Genomic DNA, 18,802 nt, shown 5'->3' with positions numbered 1-18,802 from the left:
CCCAGGAGCAATGAGAGGCCTTGCAGAGGGACCTGGATGGAATGGCGCACTGGGCGATTAGCAATGGCATGAAATGGCATATGAAGCTCAACAAATGAAAATTCCAGGTGCTGCACCTTGTACGGAGTAATGCTGGACACAGGCACAGTTTTGGAGACCAGTGGCTGGAGACCAGACCTGCAGAAAGGGACCTGGGGGTGCTGGTGAACAGTAGGTTCAACACGAGCCAGCTATGTGCCCTGGCACCTAGGAGAACAAGCTGCATTTTGGGGTGCAGTAATACAGCATAGCATATAGAGGTGATTCTCCCACTATATTTAGTATGTTGTGTGCAGGTCTTTGCCCCACAGCACAAAAAAGGTGTTCATGCACTTGAAGGTGCCCAGAGGGAGGGCATCAGGGCTGGCAGGAGGCCTGGAGGGCATGCCCCGAGAGGAGAAGCTGCACACACTTGGGCTGTCTGGCCTGGAGAAGAGGAGGCTGAGGAACCCCAGGTTTCCCTGCAGCTCCCTGAGGAGGGAAAGCAGCAGGGAGGTGTTGGTCCCTGCTCCTTGTCACCTGTGGCAGGGTGCACAGCTGAGCCAGGGGAGGGCCAGGCTGGGAGTTAGGAAACATTTCTGTGCCATGAGGGTGGTCAGGCACTGGGACAGGCTTCCTAGCCAGGTGGTTGGTGCCCCGTGACTCTCAGTGTTCATGAGGTGTTTGGACAATGCCCTCAGTAACATGCTTTGGCTTTTGGATAGCCCTGAGAAAGTCAGATGATCTTTTTAGGTTCCTTTCAACTGAACTACTCTACTCTACTCTACTCTACGCTACTCTACTCTACGCTACTCTACGCTACTCTACGCTACTCTAATTTTCTATTCTATTCTAATTTTCTATCCCATCCCATCCCACTCTAACAGTGATCACAGTAAGCAGATGTTGGAGATCTTCTGCCAAAGTTTTATCAGCACTCTTCTTATGCTTCCTGAAAGCTAGAACACTTGTTGAAAGCATGCTTTTAGCATATGTTTTGCAGCAGCATTCATTTTTACTATGGCACCAAGCTAAAGTCCTATTAAAAGAATACAGGACCTTATTTTCTTCCTAAATGCTGCTGTTGTACATTGGTTTAAATCTACCAAGTGCATAGGAATAGCTCTTTGTTTCACTAGTGTAAAACGAAATTAGCCAGGGTATTTCTCCAGTTTCTCTGAATCTAAGACAGTTTTTAAAGTCCATTTGCCTCTTCATCATAATTACCGTTTTTCCTAAAGATGAAAGGAAATTATTTTCCCCTTTATTATAATAAATAAATGTATTGTGTAACTATTTCTTTAAAAACATTTTTTTTTCTAAAACTTACATGGTTCGAGGACACTAGGCTGTGGTCAGAAGGTGCACAGATTGCAAAACATGCCACCACCACATCAGGTGTCATCAAAGTTTTCAGAACATGCTGAAGCAGGAACACAGCTGAAGAAAAAGCAAAGGCACCAGAAAAAAAATGCATACTGTGGGGCTGGATCTGCACTCTGCGTAATGGAATTACACTGACTCCAGGCCAGGATTGTGGATGTGCATATGGCCCACAGGTTTTGAGATGTGCCTTGAAAAATGGGTGAGATTCTGGGAGGGGTCAGGGTTGACAAGGCAGAGAATTCCTCCTTTCTGGAGAACACTGTCACTGAGAGATGAGATATGAAAGAGTCCATTGTGTGAGCAGAGGGGAGGGACTCACCGTGACACAGAGGAAGATGGCTTCTACTGTGGCAGCAGAACCAGCAGTCATGGCAGCAATTGGCAGACCTTTGTGAAATATAGAGTAGCTATCCCATACCAGACTTGAAGGACTCTGAAAGAGGTGTCAAGTCTCCATGTGTAGCACAGTTTTCTGCTTATATTCATGATGAAGAAACACTTGGCGATACCACTCAGTGCAGACATATTATTTCAGATGAGAGAAATTAAGTCTTTTACCCCAAAGTGTTTTCTTTCTTCTCTGTGTGGCTCAGTGTAAATTGGCCTCAACTCAAAATGAGAGCAAGGCTTTAGGATTTTATAAATAATGCTGACTGAGAATCCTGCCTTTCATTTTGTTTCATTAAGTTTCTGTCCTAGCTCTAATCTTTGAGGCAGATACTTGACTTTAAGTGTAGTTAGGATGTGTTCTGGTCTAGACCTTTTTTGCATTTGCATTTCATCCTTCCTATAGCAATGGTCACACCACTTTTGTGACTGGACCTTGACCTTGTTGTGGTTTAACCCTCTGACTTGAAGGAGAGCACAACACTTCTACCTGCAGAGGCTATGACAAGACAAGCTAAAGTTCACATCTGAGTGTCCTTTGCCTAATAAACAAAGGATTGCTGAGCTTGGCTTCTGTTTTTTGATCACTTTGGTTGTATTAATTTAATAGTGAAAGTTGGTATTTACAAGACCAGCAGTCTTCTGCAGTAGTGTTTGGGCAGGGGCCACAACCTGAAGGGCCCATGGATCAGAACAATGGAGCCAGAATTCAGCAGCCACTGGCTTCAATACGGCTGTCCTTGGCACCTGCTGCAACATCACTTCGCCTTTCTGCTTTCACTTGTAAAAATAGACCAATGGTAACTCTTATTTGTGGTTGAGGCTGGGGCTGGGGAGCAGGATAGGTAAGTTAAGTGAGATTGACTGGTGGATAACCTGTGAGCAGAGATAAAATAATATCCTCATTTTTTTTTTTTTTTTTTTTTTACTTGAGGGCACTGTGAGCAGTTTGCACTGGATACAAGGGAGTTTCTCAAGATCAAACATGAGGCAGACAAATGTGGCTCTGTATCTCAACTCCTATTCTCATTTTCCAGCATGCTTTGTCTCAGTGGAGGTAAAGGCATTGGCTGTTAATTTACCACAAAACAGTGGGAAAGATTTTTCTGTTTCAAATCAATTAATTCACATCTCAGCAATTATTAAAATGCTTACTATTAAATATTCAATTTTACTCTAAAACACTTCTCTGTCTGTTCTTCCCAAGTACTTGTATATCTATTTCACTATATTCTGTGATAAGATGTTCAATTCAAGGCTGCATAGATTAGAAGCACTAATCTATTGTCTCAGAAACTCTCTGCAAGCAGTAACATCCATCCTGAGGCAAGCTGGCTCTTTATTTTTAATTTCACTAGGAAAGAAAATAGTCTATTCTCCTTGCAGGTGCCCCTAATTGTGTAAACAGGACACGGAAATGTTCTTGGATTTCACTGCCAACCTCATCCTCTGAGTTGGTTTCTCTTTGCTTTGTTTTACTTTGGGCACATCATTTGTTTGTCGTGGAGGAATGGCACTACTTACATTACAATTGTCATTTAATTCACTTGAGATAAGTGGCTCAAAACCATTTTATCTTCTACATTAAAACCTGGATGTTAATAGAAGTACATTGTTGAATGAATTCCCTTCTCTTAGTAGTCTTAAATTCATTGATTTATGTGTCTGGGTTTCCATTATCTCTTCTCTTGCTTTTTGCTTTCTGTCTGCATGGCCACATTTTTTGTATGATCAGTAATATTTATTTCCATTGCAGTCATGACTTATGGATGGTTAATTTCCTGAAGAACAGGAGTTACTGGATTTAGGACAGACAACATTTTCTGCTCTAGAGGCCATCTGAAAGGAAAGTCATTCAATCATGTAGGATGTGTCCTATACAGGCATGAAAGTACGTGTAGAAAATTTGATTTCTGTAATGCATGCATTCACAATATAGCAGAGAAAGTGGTTGGCCCAAATTATGTACAGTTTGTGATAGTTTATATGCTGCTGTTGTGCTTCAGGTGACTTCCTGGAATTACTCACACTGAAATGGTGTGAAGGAGAGCAGTGTTGGGCCTAATTATCCATATGCTGGTGTACTTATTTAGATAGCTTTGATTCCTTTCAGTTTTCACAGATGTTTCAATTATTTCCATTATTTCTCCACTTATGTTTTCTCTACATCACTCAGTGTGACTGGGCTTTCCTCCGAATACCCACAACAAAAAATGAGCTTAAATAAGAGGAGCCAAGGAAAGTCTAACATATTTCTATTTAGAATGCAAGTCACCAACATTTGAATGAAGTCTAAATTTTTAAAGAACCTTCATGATAGCCAAGATTTTGCCTCCTCATTATCATAGTGGCCAAACACAAAGTCTGTATCCAAAGTGAAAGTCCAGGGTAGTTCAGAATTGTGGAGCTTAGATTGAGGGATTTGCTTCACATTAAAACAAACAAATAAACAAAACAAAAAAAAAAAAAACAACAAAAAATAGGCTTTCCATTTAAGAGCTTGTTTATGAGTACTGTTTATGAGCACTGACCTTTAGCTCAGCAGTTTCTTCAGAAGGAGGCGTGTTTTCCATTTTCAGCATAGCATTTCCACACACTGGACTTTTGAACTAGTGGGTCATGGGCAGGCCACTGTTATTCCTGTGGTCTACCGGAATAGGGGAAAAAGGTCCTTCATTTGTTTCTCAGGTGCAGCCAGAAGACAGTCAATTCCCCCAGATACATGTTAGTATTTGCCATTTCTGACCCCAGTATATGTGGGTGTACTTGACTTTTCCAAATCTCCACCTTCTTTTCAAGGACTGGTAGCCATCTGTTCAGACAAAGTTGATGACTGTTTCATACTAAATCATTTTTCACTCCAGATGTACTGTATTACTGAGACCTGAGGTTTCATATGATCACTAGGATGAAGGATGACACAGTTAATCTATGTAATCCATTCCCTACCATTTCAGCAGGCACAGCAGATGCACCATGATGTCTTCAATCCTGATTCATTCCCTCATTCCTTTCTCTGATGCCCTTAATTTCACTCTTTCTTTTGGCCAACAATTTTGCAGCCTAGAAAACATCTAAATCTAGAAGTTTTCTTGAATCTTTCCAAGTTTCCAATGTAGTTATTTCCATGAGTTTTGTTCCTCAATAGCGTGAACACGCTAGCAGACAAAACATAAGGGATGCCTGTCATTTGTACGAGAAGCTCTTAGTTATCAGTCTAGAAGAGAAGTTGCCCTCATTCAATACCTCCCTAGCACACTTTTAAAGATACTGTTTTACAAGCTATAATAGCCCTGCAAGCCTGAAATGGCGTTGAGCTGTTTGATACTTCAGAAGGTCACATGTCCCTCTGTTGTCTCTGCCCCTGCCACCCCAGACAGGATTCACTGACCTGGTCTGCGTCCTAAGTATGGGCATAGCTTGTTGACAATAACACTGGACATTCAACATCCAAACACCTTGCTTCACGTAAGGAAGAAACATTGTCTACTTTATACTGGTCAAACTTTGTGGATTACAGTTGAATTCTCTGAGGTCTGATATGTGAATCTCTTGGATTTTGGCTTATATAAAATACTTTCCTTGCTCTCTCATCTCAAGTAAATACCAAATATATGCATCTACCTGATCTATGGCAGTTCTATACAGTCTTAGATGTAAAAGTATTTGCTCCGTCATTGCTGGTTAGGTGCAGTGGGTATACACATACAGGGAAAATTTCACTAGGTCTTGCTTTAGTAAGTTACAAAATCTGTCATCTTGAGATTGTATAAAATGTGATATGCAGTGACTGTGTTATTTTACTGAAATCTGAGAGCTTTCACACATGAAATAATGATGGCTTTATAATACTTCATAACAGGTCTAATTGCTCTTTGTCTGCTGTCTTGGTAGAGAGGGATATAAAGCTCAGTTCTCAGTTGGAGGGCATAGATAAATCGTATCCATTTTGTGAAGTTAAATCCATTACCAACCAAGTTTAGTATCCCTAGATATAGTTATCTACCTGTTTACTATCAAGAGCACATTCCAGTGTTAAAGGATACTGTTTCCACAAGTAATTTATTAAAATTATTGGACTATTTGGACCTTTCTTTTGCTAATGTCTTGTGTCAGATGACAAAAATAATGCAACCACATATTTTTAGTATGTGCTCTCACTATTACAGATCCTGGAACTCTTGAAAGTGAATTTTGGCATCAGTTTCTCTGTTGTTTCCTGTGTCTGGCTAGGATGAGTGAATACTGATAACACAATAGTTACTGAGTCTATGCTATTGCCTTCATTTGCACAGACTTATATATATATATATATATATATATATATATATATATATATATATATATATATATATACTATTATTTTTTTTTTTGGGGGGGAGGGAAAGATTTATGACAATGAGGATCTTTAAGACTTCCTTTCTACTTGCTATACTTTCTGTTTTGAATGAGTCAATATTCTTAATTGCTTATATTATTTCAAAGAGAACACGTTTGAAGGAGATAGGAATATAGTTATACATGTATTTATTTCTGCAAATTATCGCCTGTGATAATTTAATAAAAATCATATTGATGAGTATTGAAGAGACAGTAGAATGTTTACTCATTGAGGGTATTTGAGGTGAAATTAATGGGAAGATTGTAACAAGAATTTTTTTATTGGTTGCACATGTAGAAAGTAAGATAAAAAATGTGAAAAAACACAGGAGTGTTTCCAGGCTATGTGGAATATAGCAAGCTCAGTAAGGGGTTTTGCTTGATGTTCACTTAGTCATTGAAAGGATGACCATGATGACGGCCTGCAGCTTTTGAAAGGGACACGACCACAACAACATGTAATAGCAAAAACTAGAGTATTGGCATCCTTCCACATTCCCAGTGGTAGCATTCTGATGTGGGTGAATTCAGGGGGCTGGCTGACCACATTTCATTTTTTTCCCAGTGATAAGCACTGTACATCTATAAATGTGTGTTCCTCTTCTGTTAAACTTTTGCCTGATTTCACAATGAAGACAATGTGTGTGCAAATGTGTCAAACTTCTCTCTCTCTGCTATCACTTCTATTCATTTGGAGGTGATTACTGATCCATCTCTTATAGCACTTGGTTAAAGTCTATGTTCCAAAGAAAAAGTGCAGTTTTGCATCCAGAATTAAACATTATGATATGACACAAAGAAAAAAGCTCCTGAGTTGGGTGGGAATTCAACAGAGTTTATTTATTTATTTATTTATTTATTTATTTATTTATTTATTTATTTTTGTACTGTTATGATCACAAGTACTTCAAACTTCTCCCAACTGATCTCTTCTTTTATTACACTTTCACCTTTTGTTTCAAGACCATTCACCATCTAAAAGCAGAACCTTGTACCTTTGATGTGCCCCACCAAAATGTTTTCATTGTCTTGATATTATTACCACATCCAATATTTATATGCAATATGCTTTGATACTTTGCACTTGCATGCTTGTCTTCCTTTCGCAGACATCTAATCTATCATCTATTCTTTGGTAACCCAGTCATGTAGCTGGATCTCTCATTGCATCTCCATTGCTTGGAAGAAAAGTTTGCACAACGACTCACCTTCAGTGATTTTCTTTGCAGCCTGTCTATTAATCATCAGTTCCTGACATAGAGCATATCCCATTTCTCTGGTGCATTTTCACATTCCTATCTTTATTTGGACGCTATCATAGTTCCACCTGAGCTAGAGATTTCTATAACATTGAAATCTTGAAAAATCCTCACAGGATTCCTTCTACTTCTCTGAAGAATGCTGTACTTTAGCTCTCAGAGAGCTATGCTGACTGTGGAGACTGGTAAATACAGAAAACGAAATCAAACACCCTGGATTCTGGTCCTGGGCTGTGGCTCCAAGTTAACCATTCTTGGTTTAAATGTGTTTTTAATAAACTGTTTGTATGTCTCATCTTTACTTCAGTTTAGATGCACCCAAGACCTTTGAAGTCAGTTGCATTCATTTTACCCTTTGTAAGTTTGATTTGTAGTTCTTACTGATTTCAAAAGGTATTCTCATCCGATTTCCATCTTGCTTTTGACTATGAGATACTCTGAGCAATACAGGTGCAATTTAATCAAACAAAAGAGTGCTGCTCTCAGCATGATCAGCTTACACAGGGGAAGAGCTATTGTTCATACCTTAATTCCTCCACATGAGGGCACAACACTCTTGTGCAAGATGTTGCAAGAAATGCTTGTTTTCAACCTGTATCAACATGTGTAACCGATTGCAATGCAGCACTTGGTGCTGACTGCTTGGCTGCACAATGGAAGCTGGAAACGTCATGTAACAGGGGGCATTTTATGAGACAGGAATTAGCAGGTTAAGCTGAAGATTCTTGCTTTGTGAGCCAAGAGTGAATGCTGTTTGCATGCATTGTGAGAGTCTGTAGAAAAATATGCCATTCCAGATCTGATTTGTCGTCCATCTAATCTGATATCCTTAAATGTGGAGTGAGCAGCTACAGGGTAAAACTACAAATATCCTTCTGCCTGTAGCCTGAAAATGTGCACCAATCCATGACAACAAGTTACACCATCACTTTTGGAAAGAACTTTTATTTTCAGTTCTGAATGTTTTGCTTTCCAGACTTTTTATCGAACCTGTAATCAGCTTGCTGTGTGGGGTAAACAATGTTGTTTGATTTGTTTATTTTTATTTGTCTTTTTAATGTATATTTCCATTTTTGGGGGGGGATTTTGGGGGGAATTCTTTACTCAATCCTTTCTCCAGGCTTGCATATATTTTTTTATCTGCCTTTGAAACTGCCGTTAATCTGAAATAGTTTTTCTGAAGTGGACTATCAGAACCAGTACTTCTGAAGTGGACTATCAGAACCACTTACCACAGATTATATGTGATCATTGTCTTTTTTAATGTACTTCAAATTCTTGGCTTTTTTTTTTTTTTTTTTCTTGAGAATACAGAAGTTATGTTGGTGTTAGTTTTTGATTAGAAAAACTGTGGCTAAAAATGTTTTCCAACAATGGAGTTGTCTGAGATGAAGGGAACCAGATACTGACTATTGACTTGGTAAGCAACAAAAATCTGCCATGCTCATTCACAACATCTGTTTGGGGCCTCATATATAACTTAAATAATAAATATTATTTATTGTTATACATACATTATGTCTATTATTGATATCAGTATTGTATCTGCCCTTTGCTAGGAAACCGACCTCAAAACCTCTGTTGTGCTAGGCATTGGAATAATGTAAGAGACAAAATAAAATTTAAGGAGGGACCATAATACCTTTATTTATGTAGCCCCAAAGCCCAATAAATACAGGATTCCCATCACTAGAAAAACCTGCAGGCTCTGTATTAACTCTATGAGACCTCAGGACTTAACTAGAGTTTGAATTTCTCTTGGCTTGCATGGGGCTTTGTTTTATTCTTTTTAACTTAACAGCAATTCTTCTAATGTCCAGGTGGCCATCACCTTATTTATTTTAGTTCTGCTTGTCTCTGTGCAATCATGTTCTATTGCCACAATTTTATATAGCTAGTGGTAACCTGTATTTCTGTGCATAATGCAAAGCTTATGACCCTATCATAGTAATGCAATGCAAGACAATACAGGCCTGGTGTGATAACAGAGGCCTTGAAAATGTAGACATGGGATATAGCACAGAGGTGTACATGTGTGGGGTGATATGAGAGAGGGAACAGGTAACGGCAGAACCAAAGACCCCATGGCTATAAACAATTAGACTTTTGTTGAACTGAGAGTATCTTCTTCTGACTGCACAGACTGGTAGGTGAGTTACATGCTATTGCCTAGTTATCCACATTCTGCTAACATAGTTTCAGAACATATTATGTCTTCTCATACTTAACAAATTTGGTACAAGTCTGTCAAAAATGACAAAAAAAACAAGTGGGCTGAGTTTCAGCAGCAGCTTACACTTGCTGATGCACCTCAACTAGCTTAATCACAATACAAGTTACATCTTCTCCAGTTGTAAGCTGAGAGTGCTCTTTTTAGTCAAAAAAAAAAAAAATCCTGATGCTTAACTTTAAGGAACACATGCCCATAGTATTTTCATATGATACAGTATTTCATCTATATGAATGTTTCTTTGTCCCTATGTTTCTCCACAATGGCAAGGTCCCGATCATCTTATTTTCACATGGACAACACATCTGGAATCTTTTGCCTGGATGAAATTTCAGAGCAAGTGTGATTTATCACTGATGCTCTTTTGAATTCTTGGCTTTCTTGTTGTGGACTAACAGGACATGTTGACATACAGTAATTTCAGTTTTCTTCAAAGCCAGTGCCTTCTGATGAGAGCTGATGTCAGCTGGTGTAAAGTTTGTGTTTGGTGGTGCTGTTGAGAATTAACTGAACTACACAGAACACATTACTTGTTCATCTACAGAGCATAAGATCCAAATCTCAGACAGCTGTTGCTTTTGTGGTTGAGAGTGTAGCCTGGGGAATAAGAGGTCTAGGGTCACTTCCCACATCAAATGTATAAACTGCAGAATGTGAATTTTGTCACTTTTTTCCTACATAGATGTCCTTTATACTAATATTCTGATTTACATATACAATAATGTATATAACTGCTAATTTTATGCTGGAAATATGGACAGCACATTATATGGAATTAGAAGGCTCAGTTCTGCCAAATGGAAAAAGTTTTCAGAATGAGTCCAAAACTTCAGCAGTGTAGGTTCCCTTGCTGGGAAATATTTGCTTGCAAGATATCATTGTCTGCTTCTAGGCTACTGGAAATCTAAATGGTTCAAAATGGAAATTCTCTAGCTTTCTACCCCTCCAAGAGTCTGGTGTTCTTCCGTAATTCTTAGTGGGCCTAAAAAACCTATGCATTTCCTTGTCATACTTGATTAAAAATACTGGCCGGGTTAACTTGATAAACCCTAATCAAGTAAAGAATAATTTGGACAAGTGAAAATCAGGGTACAATTAGCCAAAAAACCAAAAACTATCAAACAACAACAACAACAACAAAAAACAATCATCTAAACAGGCAAGCCTAAGAAATGTCAAAATCTAGGTCTCGTCAGCATTTAGAAAAGGAGGTACAGTTTGACATATGCAGTACTAAAACAATAGTGACTATAAGGTAACATACCATTTTTTATGACTTGAGCTGTTTAGTTCTGACATTAGTGTGCCAACTTGCAGCAGACACATAACAGTGAATTCAGTACTGGAGAATTATGCAGTTCTTTTATAAATATTTATCATGCCAGAAGGAGTAGTAAAGTGTACCAAAATGCAAGGTCTAGTGTTCTTCCATTTCTTTTATTTAATAGTTTTGCTCTGTTATTTACATTATTCTTCAGTAAAATATTTTCAATAATATCTCTCAGAATGCAGAAGTGAAGCTTTTATTATATCATATGTTGGTGGTGAGCTATTAATCGTGATCATATTCTGATTGTAGTCTTATAGAGTGTGTTAATCTAATATCTGTGGGCACACATTGCAATTTAGTGCAAAATAACAGAACACAGAAGATTCAGATTTGTGTTTCTGTCTAATTTTGAGAGGTTTATTTTTTGGAAAGTGTGTTTCTGAAGAGCTAGCTCTGAAAAATCTCATTCTGTTTTTTTGTGCCTGAAAACAGAGAAAGGAGAAATGTACACATGAAGAGTGGGTGAATAGTTGAGGTATAAAGCACTGCCAGATCATTCTGGTCCCTGATGAAGGCTTAGCTTTATCACAAGGCAAACTACTTGGCACTCTAGGGCTGCTACTATCTGCAGGAGATGCTGTCCTTTTTTTCCAATCCCAGGTTCTTCAGAAGACCCCTAGTGTTCACAGAACCAGATCTCTGTAAGGTGAAGAATATAGATTCAGCAAACTGTTCCCTTCCTACTTCTGTGTGGTCTTCTGGAGCTATCTGGGCTACCCACCCTTGCCATGCTGATCTGCAGGACCCCTCATGTCTCCTACTCCTAACAGGGCCGTTGGGTAGGCACAGGCCTCTGCCTTGGGTACGTGTCAGGATACAGGACCAAAAGCTTGTGACAGAGAGCCTGTCTGACACAGGCAGGGGGATGCACAGAACCTCTGCTCTGGAACACTTTGGGAGCTCAGTGTTGGAAGAGACCCTCTCCAAACCCTTGTGTGAGCTGTAATGGGATACTACCTGATGATGTTAATGAAGTGTCATTAATTCCTCATTTGCAAAGTGCTACTGCAGGGCCATGGTGAACGAGGTGGTATAACTATTTCCTTCACCCTGTTTGAGTGAATTCTGTCATAAAAAGCTAACATAAGGGCCTCATCAACACATTCCAAAGTCAAACTTAAGACTAGCTTGCTGTGTTAGAGACTTTAAGAGAGCAGTGGGAAGAAAGTGCATTTAAGGGAAGTGTGAAGCCAACAGATTTGAAGCAGAAAGACTGGGCAGATCATTTTCCCTTGGAGGATGAGGAATAATTCCTAGGAATGCTAAAAGACCACAGACGTGGCCAGAAAGTGTCAGTGCAGCCTATGCTTGGAAGGTTTTTGTCACAAAGTGCGTTTCAAGAATGTCATGTGGACAAGCAAGAGTAATCAGACATTGATTGACCCTCAATTGCTCAACATCTGATTTAACAGTAATTTTGCTAAGTATAGAAGTTCTTTCAAATGGATAACTCAAATCTGGACTAGATGGAGCACTGGGAAACATACATTCAGAAGGGAACACTCTGACTTTGACAGGAATGATGTATGAGACATAAAACCAGAGGACTCCTCTCACTGTGAGTCCCATGGGCTTGTTCCTGAAGTCCTTAATCAGCAAAGTTCACATTGACTCCAGCAGGTTTAAATCAAACGAGAAAGGGACATAAACTGTTATGTCTCTGGGAAGAAATCTGAGGGTGAAATCCAAAGTCTGTCTTTGACAGGATGAGCCTTCTGCACACTGCTCTGGCCTGGCCACAGCATGGAAAGAAGGAGGTCACCAGTGCTGGATGATCCATGGTGGTATTTTAGTTACAGTCAGGAGTGAGCTTCTGCAGAAAATTTGCTAGTCCTCAGTGTCCTCATTCTGGTGCACATCCCAGTCTGAGCTCCATACAGAAAGAGAGATGACCTCTGGTAGAGCACTGGACTAGAGCTCATCTGGGATAAACGTACCCTGAAGTGTCTGTACAATGGATGCTGGGCCTTCAAAGATTTTTTTGCTTCTATTAAGTTGCACAAATTGCTGGTCTACAGATACACAAATATTTTCTGTTCCACCCTTTGCTTGAGGCCAGAACTGAGCCTGGTTATGGCTACACTGCTCTTTCTTTTGTTATGGAGAAGCATCCAGCATTGAGAGATCTTGATTCTGTAACGGGACTTATTCTTGCTATTGTAAACACCTGTAATGGTAGTGATCAGTAGAGAATAATACCGAATCTGTTTCAAGAAATGATAACTCCATAGTTTATCTCTTCAAAGTCTCTGGAAAGTGTCTGAGTTTTAACAAATCTAGCCTCATCATGTCTAGGTTAGAAGTCCCAACAGTAGCGCAGCTTTAATGTTATACATTTCTGCATGGCCTAAAGGATTTTGTATACAAAAACATAATGCAGGAAATGCTGAAGACAATTAGTAGCAATCCTGTAATGAAAAACACAAACTTGTTTTATACACAGCCCTCTTTCATTCAAGAAGAAAACAAAAAATGTCACTTCCCTACCATTTCTTTCAGTAACACAACCTTTGGAAAATGCTTGCGCCCTAGTAAATAATATGTTGCTCAGAGAGAGTACAGACTTCTAAATAGATAACTGCTTTGGATTAGGATGCAGTATTAATTAAGAAATTTGGTGAGCCTCTGAAATAAGTATGGTATCTTTTAGATGATTTCCATGTTTCTAAGATTTACTCTCACTGAAAAAATAGAATGCATATGACTTTGGTTTTGTATAATTTAAGGGAGTGATTAATAATCAACACTAATTTTAAGAATGTTTAGCTTCAAAAATAACTTCACCTCAGGGGGCCATACTGAGAAATTTATTGTTTACCACGTCAATTGGCCTGTATTGGCTCAAATCTGTAGATACGGAGGAGGATGCCATGTTTTTTGTTGTTTTGAAAAAGTCATTTCAGGATAGCTTTCTGATCTCTAGGAGCTATGGTACTTCTGTGTGCAAGTAGCAGTAGAAATTGACCCTCTCCTGGGAGAGCATACAGTGACGTCAAGTGTACACAGCTACATAAGTGAAAACAGACTGGAAAGCACCACAGCTTTAGTAGTGGTCATATGGCTTCATACGAGACCATTTCCAGAACTAATATACTTACTGTGGTGTAGAGGTTTTAGAAGCTTCAGCTGGCATAAACAATGATGTCCTCAAAGTCAACACCAGCAGTCAACAACATATGTAACTGCTTTGGGAATTAACAAATTACGTTTTCCATATTTTAGGTACTGTCCTCCAGAAAATCTTCACTAGAACTAAAGGGTGGATTGTTCTGTTCACCCTTCTGTTGATTCTCTTGTTCACATGTCAGCCTTCATTCCCCTACCCTGACACCTTAAGTGTGCCACGCTATGGCTTCTGATTGCAGATGTACCCTCTCACCAGCAGCAAGGCTTGTACTGGTGCATCACATTGGTGATCTATGGGAGCTGATGGAACTAATTTAATCTGAAGGCTCTGGCTTACTACAGAAGTGACATTTTCAGAAAAGAACGGATTTTGTGAAGCATTGAAAGAACAGCAAATAGCAAAAATGTGATGAAATGATTCATATCATTATTTTCATCTTTAGAGCTGTTCTGTAAGTTTTCAGGAGCCTAATCATAGAAGGCGCATACATGTTTATCAAGGTACAAACATCTGCTCTCAGCATGTATGCTCAGAATTTCATACGAGATACTTCCTTGGTATTGCTCCTGCTGATCTCAGAACAAATGTGACTAGTTATGGCAGGAGGACATCTAGATCATTATGGCTCATGTCTCTATTTTTCTGCATATGTGCCATTTAAATCCAGAGCACTGCTGTCCAAGTGTGAGTGCTTAGAGGAGTGAATAGAGATTCCCAAACTGTCACCTTTTTTCTCACTTATCTACTCAAGTGAGCTCAATAAGTGTACAGAGTAGGATAACAAATTAATGAGAAATTGAATAAAAGGAACATTAAATGGAGTTTCCAGTCCAGCACAATATGGAGTACTTGTCTCTATTTCAGATTATTATTTTTTCCTTCATCTAGGTGAACATGATTTTCTTAGACTCTTTTTGTTGGCTTCACTGACTTTTTGTGACTGCAGGGTATAGACCAAGACAGAAACAACCCATTTTTTGTGCAGGGTGTGATTTTGGACTTGGTATAACCAAAGCTATAGCAGTCATTGCAATGTTCACTTATCCACTGTTGCATAGTTGTACCCTACAGCCAGGTTATAGAAGGTATTTTCAGTCAGCTGTCTAAAATGACCTGTGAGGCACTAAATCCCCTGTTATTTTTTTCCTTGCAGATGCCACCATTGTCCACATCTGCCCACCAGGCCCTATGACAAGAGCGAGAAGCCATGTGTGCTATCGGAGTACATGGAGAAATATCCTCTTTATCCCTGCACACTTCCCAGAGACTCATTCAAACCAAAGGATGAGTACAAGATGGCACAGATACCCATGGAAGGCATCTCAACTACAAAGTATGAAAAGTAGTGAAAGAGAATGAAGGTTGTGTTTTAGAGAATGTGTGTTTTAGAGATGGGCAATAGAGAAAACAATGATTGCTTTCCACAAGGGGAACCCGAAGACAACAATGCTGGGGTTGTAAAAGCACTGGTGAGGCGTGATGGATGTCTGAGGCCAGTTGTTGCAGTGGAGGGCAGCAGTTATTTTTCTTGCACTTCCAGGAGGTTGAGATGTGATCTGATTGAAGAAAACACAGGCCATAGCAGCACGGTCATGGCCCTGCTCTTTGTTCTCTTACTGTTTTGGGAAGGCTTCTGGGAAAGAAGCTGAAATATTGCCTGGGAAACTACAGATGATATTTGAGGAGTATTTTTCTTTTGTTCTGTGCTTTGAGTGGCATTTTGTACACTGCAACCTGAGTGACTGGTTTGCAAGGAGGTATGAATACGGTAAAGCTTGGTAACTGGAAGGGGGTGTGGGTGTGCTCCTCAGGGTAGTCCCTATGTCGTGCTGGGCAGTTTTTCTTCTTGGCTATGCTGCAGCCCAATGCTGGTGTTCAGCAGAAATCCTCACACTTGCACTGTTGCCTGATGTTTGCTTTCTTTGCGCTCAGAGGCACAGTCACAAACAACCTCACAGTTGCCTTTGCTGAGCTGAGTAGGAGACTAAGGAGATGCCAATGGCTATTAACAAACTCTTAACACCACCTGTACATCCTGATCCTGACAAGCTTTACGAACTCCTTCCCCTCTCTATACTTTCTTAAGTTGTGTCAAACTAAAACACAAATATTGCAGATGAAGGCCAAAATGTCTGACTTTCGCTCATATGTGGGATGCCTCTCTCTATGTTAGAGATTTCAGCAGGGACTCAGAGGGCTTCAACGAGACTTTCTCACACATCATTTCTATGTATGCCTTCCACTTCCAGCTGAAGCAGCTAGATGTCTTTGTGTCTGCCCATACATCCTGGGCTCATTTTTATCCTCTTAAGGACAGTAAGGAGGGGCAGCCACCATGGAGTCAAGAAATCCTGGAAAATTCTTGGTCAATCAGCAAAACTACCCTTGCTCAGACAAGGATGTTGATTCCTGTAATAACTATTACTCCTGAAGCTTAATGAAAAGCTTCTGAAAAGAATAAACTAATTCTACTTGCTTCTTTAGAGCATGCATTTTATCAAACAACTAAAACTCACGTACCCTTGTAAGAGCAGAAAATGGAGCTTGAGCTGCTAGCCATTGGATTGCAAATCTTGCTGTCTTCTGGTCAGCACTCGCAAGAAAAGACATCCACCTGGAAAGTACTAAGGTCTAGTGTAAAGGTGTCACCATTTGTTAGATTTCTGCTAGGATCTCTACTTCTGTGTGATTAAACACCTCTCAGGCAGAGTGAATGGATGGAGTGAACCCTCTGCTGAACGTCAGATGTTACAGGGAAGCAGTAAGCCTCCTGGACAACGTTCAGGAGTTGTAGGCAGTACCATTTTTCACAGTGTCTTGGATGCAGGTTGCCACTGACTTACCAGCCCATCAATCTGTCCTCTGTCTGACCTCTCCACTGCAGGTTCTGTTGCAATGCAATGGACAGAGTGAGAGAAAGTTCTCTCACTGCCAGGAAATCACACTGGTGAAGAATCACCTGCCTGTGATCAGTTACCTGCCTGTGGTACAGGCTCGGCTGCTTCAAAATTGGATTTTATTGTGCTCTGTGAGTGGCTTGGGAAAGATCATGTCTATTACTGAATCCTCCCTGCTACTGAGGTTGCTGCATGCCTATGTAGTTTCTGTTTGCCTTTTCTTGTCTCCTTAAAAAAGAATACCAAGTGGCTACAACTTGTGTGATGTCTTTATGAGGAATTCTTCATACCCTTGGAATTATTTACTTTTGCATTTCTGTTTTTACCACTATAATTAAAAATTTGCCATGTAGATGTTCCTCCCTTCTGCTCCACGCAGTCTTTTGATAACCTTGTTCATTTCCTAAATTATGTGACTAACACGTTAAATTCAGAGTCCCAGACTCAAGAAGCATTGTTCCTGATGGAAAATGTAATGTTAATATTAGAATAGCTCCAGTACTGACCGTTTCTCCTGCCCAGCTGCCAAAGGGGTAAACAGATTAGTATACCATCGGAATGTTATTCTGACACTAGAAACTGAACTCTCTGGTGCCAGGAAGCAGACTGTCTGCCCTATACAAGAGGATGTGGGTGGTGAAATAGGTTCAGGTCAGATGCTGATGTAATTTTCTTCTCCATCTTTTTTCTGTAATGTTTAGTTAAGTGACACTACCCCAGTATCTTCATATAGTTATTTTACAATGATGCATGATAAAAAGCTGCCTGTCTTGTTGAGGCAAGTTGAGTTGAGGAAAGAAACCACAGTTGAGTTGAGTTGAGGAAAGAAACCACATTGTTTCTTTCCTCAACTGGTGTCTTGCTGTAAAAATGTTTTGTTGTTTTCTCTCCATCTGGGGTTAAACGGCTGTACAATCCATTGTCTGAGAAGGCTGTTGTTCCATTTGTCATGCATAATAGATGTATAGATAGATGTCTGATGTAATTGCTGGGCTTTATAAAAGGAATTATGTCTTCTGGTATACCTTCCCCAAAGAACAGAAATAGCTTTGAGTAAGACCATTAACCTTGCTGGGTGAAGAAAAGGGGGAATCTGTCCTGCATGAGCTTGTCCAGAGCTGCCCAAGTTCCATTTTCAGAATCTGGATTTCCAAAAATGAAGGGCTAGCGTGTTTCATTAACTGCTTGTATCCTATCCAAACTTGCTTGGGTTGTGAAGGTAAGGGGAACTATTAATTTCTGCCTATGTCCAGAACCATATTTTTGTCCTTGATACGAAAGACATAATGAAATTATTATTCACAGGAGAGATTACATAGCTCATGAAGTGTTGCCACTGAAACTTAAAGAACCCGAAAAGCATGTCAAGAGTGATGAGAGCATGGATTTGACCTCCACTTATAGACAAGATTATAACCCCCACCCTATCCGTCAAGTACTTCCTTGCCTCCCCCGTGAGACAAGAGACATCTCTGGTGCCAAGATGGACACAAAATCCACTTATGAAGGTATGTGCCTTTGCTTCTCATTTCAGGACTTCACAAGTAGCTTCATTTTTGAAGACAGATCAAATGCAACTGTAATTCCTTCTGTGCATGTATACCAATGAGTTGGGTCTGCAGGAGCCACAAAAATTGTGAGGAATACCTTGTGGGGCTAAGCTGGTCCCCTATTAATGGAAACTTTAGGGTGTCTCTGAATTCACCTGATGGCCATGTTTGGCTGGCCTACAGGCTCCCAGGTAGAAACAGGGCCATCTGAACTCCTGAATGTAAGACCAGCAGTATT

At 39.8% G+C, this 18,802-nt stretch overlaps 1 protein-coding gene across 1 annotated transcript in view; it reads left to right on the top strand.

Moving 5' to 3' along the window:
* The window catches only part of SAXO1 (stabilizer of axonemal microtubules 1), a 38,865-nt gene that overhangs the window by 14,848 nt on the left and 5,215 nt on the right, over positions 1-18,802 (top strand). The window contains exons 2-3 of the mRNA XM_072030679.1: positions 15,271-15,450; positions 18,320-18,522. Coding sequence (XP_071886780.1) covers positions 15,271-15,450; positions 18,320-18,522 — 383 coding nt within the window. The remainder of the gene's footprint in view (positions 1-15,270; positions 15,451-18,319; positions 18,523-18,802) is intronic.

The sequence above is a fragment of the Anas platyrhynchos genome, chromosome Z, assembly GCF_047663525.1.
Source record: "Anas platyrhynchos isolate ZD024472 breed Pekin duck chromosome Z, IASCAAS_PekinDuck_T2T, whole genome shotgun sequence".
In the NCBI taxonomy this organism is placed as follows: Eukaryota; Metazoa; Chordata; class Aves; order Anseriformes; family Anatidae; genus Anas; species Anas platyrhynchos.
The sequence above is the reverse complement of the archived record's forward strand: the minus strand, read 5'-3'. Positions and strand labels throughout refer to the sequence as shown.